The 5,841-nt window shown below is 39.8% G+C and overlaps 1 protein-coding gene across 1 annotated transcript in view; it reads right to left on the bottom strand.

Annotated features, from left to right (window-relative positions):
* Positions 1 to 5,841, bottom strand: part of KNTC1 (kinetochore associated 1) — a 105,325-nt gene that overhangs the window by 50,935 nt on the left and 48,549 nt on the right. The window contains exons 32-33 of the mRNA XM_012809015.2: positions 3,528 to 3,600; positions 2,305 to 2,372 (exon numbers count right to left, since the gene is read on the bottom strand). Coding sequence (XP_012664469.2) covers positions 2,305 to 2,372; positions 3,528 to 3,600 — 141 coding nt within the window. The remainder of the gene's footprint in view (positions 1 to 2,304; positions 2,373 to 3,527; positions 3,601 to 5,841) is intronic.

Below are 5,841 nucleotides of genomic sequence, written 5' to 3'. Positions count from 1 at the left end.
AAGCGAATCTCCTGCCTCAGCCTCCCAAGTAGCTGGGACCACAGGCGCCCGCCATAATGCCTGGCTATTTTTTGGTTGCAGCCGTCATTGTTGTTTGGCGAGCCCGGGCTGGATTTGAACCTGCCACCTTAGGTGTATGAGGCTGGCACTTTAGCAGCTTGAGCCACAGACGCTGAGCCATTATTTTATTTTCTGTTTTTTTTTCTTTTTGAGACAGAGTCTCAAGCCTTGGGCAGAGTGCCATGGTGTCATAGCTCATAACAACCTCCAACTTTTAGGCTCAAGCGATCCTCTTGCCTCAGTTCTTCTATTAATAACCTTCTCTATTAATAGAGATAGGTTTTTGCTCAGGCTGGTCTTTAACTTGTGAGCTTAAGCTACCCACCTGCTTCAGCCTCCCAGAGGCTGGATTACAGGCCTGTAATGCTAGGATTACAGGCATGAGCCATCATGCCCAGCAATATTTTATTTTATTTTTTGAGACAGAGTCTCAAGCTGTTGCCCTGGGTAGAGTGCCATGGCATCATCATAGCTCACAGCAACCTCCAATTCCTGGGCTAAAGCAATCTTCTTCCCTCAGTTTTTCTATTTTTTAGGAGAGACAGTGTCTCGCTCTTGCTCGGGCTGGTCTCGAACTCATGAGCTCAAGCAATCTACTTGCAGCATGAGCCACCATGCCCAACCATTTATTTATTTTTGGGGGATGGGGTTTCACTATTGTTGCCCAAGCTGGTCTCAAACTCATAGGCTCAAGTGATCTTTTAATAAGTGTATTAAAATTAATTCTGTAGTGCATATTGTGAAGAATAAATAATTTTTTGATAAAAAAAAGAAAAAGAAAGAAAATGGTTTTTAAAAGTATAGAGTGAAAAATAAGTCTTCCTAAGCCAGGGATGTTGGTGTGCACCTATAGTTTTGGCTACTCAGGAGGATAGGGCAGGAGGGTTGTTTGAGCCCAGGAGCTCAAAGCAACAGTGAGCTATTAGTGCACCACTACACTCCAGCCTGGGCTACAGAGTGCGACCTTATCTGCACAGAAACATACCAAACCTGGCATAAGAAATATTCAAAAATAGTAACATGATAAATATGCACGATTTTGCCCAGATCAAAAATCACTGCCTTATAATACCTCTAACTTCCTTTTTTTTCTTTTTTGGTAAAGATAGAGTGTTACTTTATCGCCCACGGTAGAGTGCCATGGAGTCACACAGCTCACAGCAACCTCCAACTCCTGGGCTTAGGCGATTTTCTTGCCTCAGGCTCCCGAGTAGCTGGGACTACAGGCGTCCGCCACAACGCCTGGCTATTTTTTTACTGCAGTTTGGCCAGGGCCAGGTTTGAACCCACCACCCTTGGGAAATGGGGCCAGTGCCCTACCTGCTGAGCCACAGACGCTACCCAATACCTCTAACTTTCAAATGTAAGAAAAGCACAGAGAAGTTAACTTATGTAAGCCCAGAAGTTGGAGGTTGCTATGAGCTGTGATGCTACAGCTCTCTACCCAGGGCAACAGCTTGAGGCTGTCTCAAAAATAAATAAATAAAAAAAAAAGAAGTTAACTTATGCTCATTCCCCAGGTGCTTTTCACAAATAATCCTATTGTCAATATAGCAGGTCTCAAAATTTTGGGTCAAAGAACTCCTATACACTCTTACTTATTTTATTCTACTTACATAAAATAGCTAGAATAGGCAAGTTTATAGAGACAGAAAGTTGAATAAAGGTTACCAGGTACTGTGGGAAGAGAGGAACGGGGAAGTTATTGTTTAATGGCTACAAAGTTTCTGCTTAGAGTGATGAAAAACAGACACCACTGTGAATGTAATTAATGCCACTGAATTGCATGTGGAAAAATGTTAAAATTGAACATTTTTGTTATATGTATTTTACCATTTTAAAGAATTAATAATGCAATATGTCAAAAATCATTTACTTACATACTTTATTCAGGGGTCCTCAAACTACCGCCCGTGGGCCACATGCGGCCTGCCGAGTGTTTTTGCGGCTGCTGCCTGTTCTGCCTAGCAGCCAACTCATCCCGGAGCCCGCAGTCTGGCCCTCCAACAGTCTGAGGGACAGTGAACTAGCCCCCTGTTTAAAAAGTTTGAGGACCCCTGCTACGTGAATGAATTATACGGTATATTGGTTATGTCTCGATAAAGATGTTGAAAGACAAAGAGAAGAGAAAGAACACAAAGGATAACCAATATCTCAAATCACTGAAGGTCACTGCAGAAAATGATGAGAAATAAATACACTGAAGTCAACTAATAATATTTTGATACAGCTTAACATCTTTACCTGTAAGCTGGCAACCACTTTAAATAATTTTAAGATTTCTTCACATTCATCCTTCTTCTGAAGATTGCCTGCAATTAAATTTTTAAAAGTTCATAGTTATGATGTAATTAAAAAATTAAAAATAAAATTTTAAAAGTGATGGCAGACATACAAATTCCCACATTAGCAGAATTTTTAAAAGGTAACATTTTATTTATTATTAATTAATTTATTAATTTTTTTAGACAAAGTCTCATTTTGTCACCCAATTGAGTGCGATGGCATCATAGCTCACAGCAACCTCAGACTCTTGGGCTCAAGCAATTCTCCTGCCTCAGCCTCTCCTGGGACTACAGGCACCCACCACAACCCCCAGTCCCAAACTTGTGAGCTCAGGCAATCCTCCGCCTGCCTGGCTTCCCAGAGTGCTGGGATTATGGGTGTGAGCCACCTGCCCAAAGGTAACATTTTAATTAGCTTTGTTTGGTTCTCTTATCTCAAGTCTTCAGTTGTTCTTTACAGATGCTGATAAAAAATAATTAACATATAAAAATAAATCTAGTTATCCTTTCCAGAGGTAGAAAAGGTAGGTTACCCAAGAGAAATCCATTTTTCTGAAATATACTATATAGCTTTTCCCTCCCCCAGGAGTTACCCTTTTTTTTTTTTTTTGATACAGAGTCTCAAGCTGTTGCCCTGGATAGAGTGCTATGGCATCACAGCTCATAGCAACCTCCAACTCTTGGGCTCAAGTAATCCTCTTGCCTCAGTTTTTCTATTTTTAGTAGAGACAGGGTCTCACTCTTACTCAGGCTGGTCTCAAATTCGTGACCTCAAGCAATACCCGCCTCGACCTCCCAGAAAGCTAGGATTACAGGCGTGAGGCACTGTGCCTGGCCAGGAGTTACTTTCTTAATTATTTTAAGTTCAAGTTTAAATGGATTTTTCTTTTCCTTGATCATAACCACCAATAATTGAAAGAAATGAGCAATAAGTTCAAGGCATCAAAGAAATCTAGTCTAGCATTAAATAATTTACTGAAGCATATAAACAAATGAAAGCATGGTTCTACATGCTTCTATTCTTGCACTGCTAATACAGGGAAGAAAGATTTTTCATGAAGAAAAATGGGTAAGAGTGATATAACCAGAACCAGAAAAACTATGTATGATATAAGCTGCCCCTTTCTGAAAAGGATGAGCTATGGAACCAAACTAAGATGAGGGAACAGAGGTAGAGACTACCTTTCTGAATGTCGCGTAGTATTTTAAGAATGTCTACTGATGTCTTCGCAACAGACATTCTCCAGGCCTTGTCCTAAAAAGAAAAATGCAAAATAAAATCTACTGCCTTTACTGATGATATAGGTAGTAAACATACAAGGACACACACAGAAAGGATAGAATCAGGAAAACAAAGTTGTTTAAAAAAATGGGAGGACTGTGTTGGGGGTTGGACAATCAACAAGTGGATCCTAAAAGAGTCTTATAGAGACTAAACATGAAAAACTCCAGGATAAACTCTTGGATATATGATTTGGAAATACCATAGAATGTTTAGCTCTCCTGAATTACCTTTCAACTACACTACAATTAACAGACTCTTATTTTATTTTTTTTAGTTATTTCCTACTTGAAAAAACATTTGGAAAAGTTCTCTGGAAAAGTTAAGATGAGGTCTAATAGTCTAGAGAATAGAAGTTTAATAAATATTGTCCAGTAACTATTTTAAAAGTTTCCTTTTTTTTTGTTTAGCCAGGCACCTGTAGTCCTAGCTACTTGGGAGACTGAGGTAAGAGAATTGCTTAAGCCCAAGAGTTTGAGGTTGCTGTGAGCTGTGATGCCACTGCACTCTACTGGGAGTGACATAGTGAGACTCTGTCTCAAATCAACAAAATAAGACCAAACAATCCTATCTACCACTTGGCGAGAGATATGAACGAAACCTTCTCTGAGGAAGACAAACGAATGGCTAACAAACATATGAAAAAAATGCTCATCGTCCCCCATCACCAGAGAAATGCAAATTAAAACCACCTTAGCTCACATTGCAAGGTGTCAAAGCTGCAGATGCTGGTGTGGATGTGAAGAGAAGGTAACACTTTTACACTGTTGATGGGACTACAAACTAACTAACTCTCTTCCTTTTAGGAAGAAAGTATGGAGAATCCTCAAACAACTCAAATTAGATCTTTCTTTTTTTTTTTTTTCGACAGAGTCTCATTTTGGCATTCTTGGTAAACTGCCGTGGCGTCATAGCTCACAACAACTTCAAACTCTTGGGCTCAAGCAATTCTCTTGCCTTAGCCTCCCAAGTAGCTGGAACTACAGGTGCCTGCCACAACACTCAGCTATTTTTTTTTTTAGAGACAGGGTCTCACTCTTGCTCAGGCTGGTCTCAAACCTGTGAGCTCAGGAAATCCACCTGCCTTAGCCTTCCAGAGTTCTAGGATTACAGGCGTGAGCCACCTCGCCCAGCTGAGACCTCCCATTTGATCCTGCAATCCCATTAGAGGCATCTACCCTGAAGAAAATAAATCATTTTATGATAAGGACATTTGCACTAGATGGTTTATCACAGCTCAATTTACAATCACCAAAATGTGGAAACAGCCTAACTAAATGCCCACCAACTCAGGAATGGATTAACAAGCTGTGCTATATGTATTCCATGCTCAGCCATAAAAAAGATGTATAACAACAGTATGTATACCATACTTAGCCATAAAAAAGATGGAGACTTTATATCTTTTGTATTAACCTGGATGAAGATGAAACACATTCTTCTTAGTAACATATCACAAGAATAGAAAAGCAAGTATGCAGTGTACTCAATACTAATAGGAAGCCAGCAGACCATCTAATACACACCCACATAAAAGAAAAACTCAAATCAATTCAAGGTGGGGGAGCAGGGGAATAATGGAGCAGGGAGAGGAGACAAAAGTTTTCTTTAAAAGAAAGAAAAAAAGAAAAGGTTTAATTAATACATTCAAATTTTCACTGTTGGGGAAGTTCAAGCTGGTGGTTAGGAACACAGACGATGGTATTAAACAGATAAGAGTTGAGGCTCTGGAGGTGACCATAGCTCAGTTGATAGGGCACTGGCCACATACACCCAGGCTGAACCTGGCCCTGGCCAGCTAAATAACAATGATTACTGCAACAAAAAAACAGCTGGGTATTCTATGGGCACCTGTAGTCCCACCTTTTTGGGAGGCTGAGGCAAGAGAATTGCTTAAGCCCAAGAGTTGGAGGTTGCTGTGAGCTGTGACACCACGGCATTCTACCCAGGGACACAGCTTGAGACTCTGTCTCAAAAAAAAAAAAAAAAAAGTCATTTATCTTAATATTTTAGTTTCTGAATTTAATATATTAATATAAGGAGCTAACAATGGGAAGTATGGCATAGCTTTGTTGGGAAGATGAAGTAGATAATTTATTTCCAGTATTTAACCTAATGCCTGCCACATTAATAAAAGCATAAAAAATGTGTTAAGAAAGGAAACTCACTTTCTTCCCCTCTTCTCCATTCACCTTTCTTTTTTTTTTTTTTTTT

Source organism: Otolemur garnettii, unplaced genomic scaffold (assembly GCF_000181295.1).
Source record: "Otolemur garnettii isolate 467f Iridium unplaced genomic scaffold, OtoGar3 scaffold00099, whole genome shotgun sequence".
NCBI lineage: Eukaryota > Metazoa > Chordata > Mammalia > Primates > Galagidae > Otolemur > Otolemur garnettii.
This window is presented reverse-complemented; position numbering and strand designations above follow the sequence as displayed.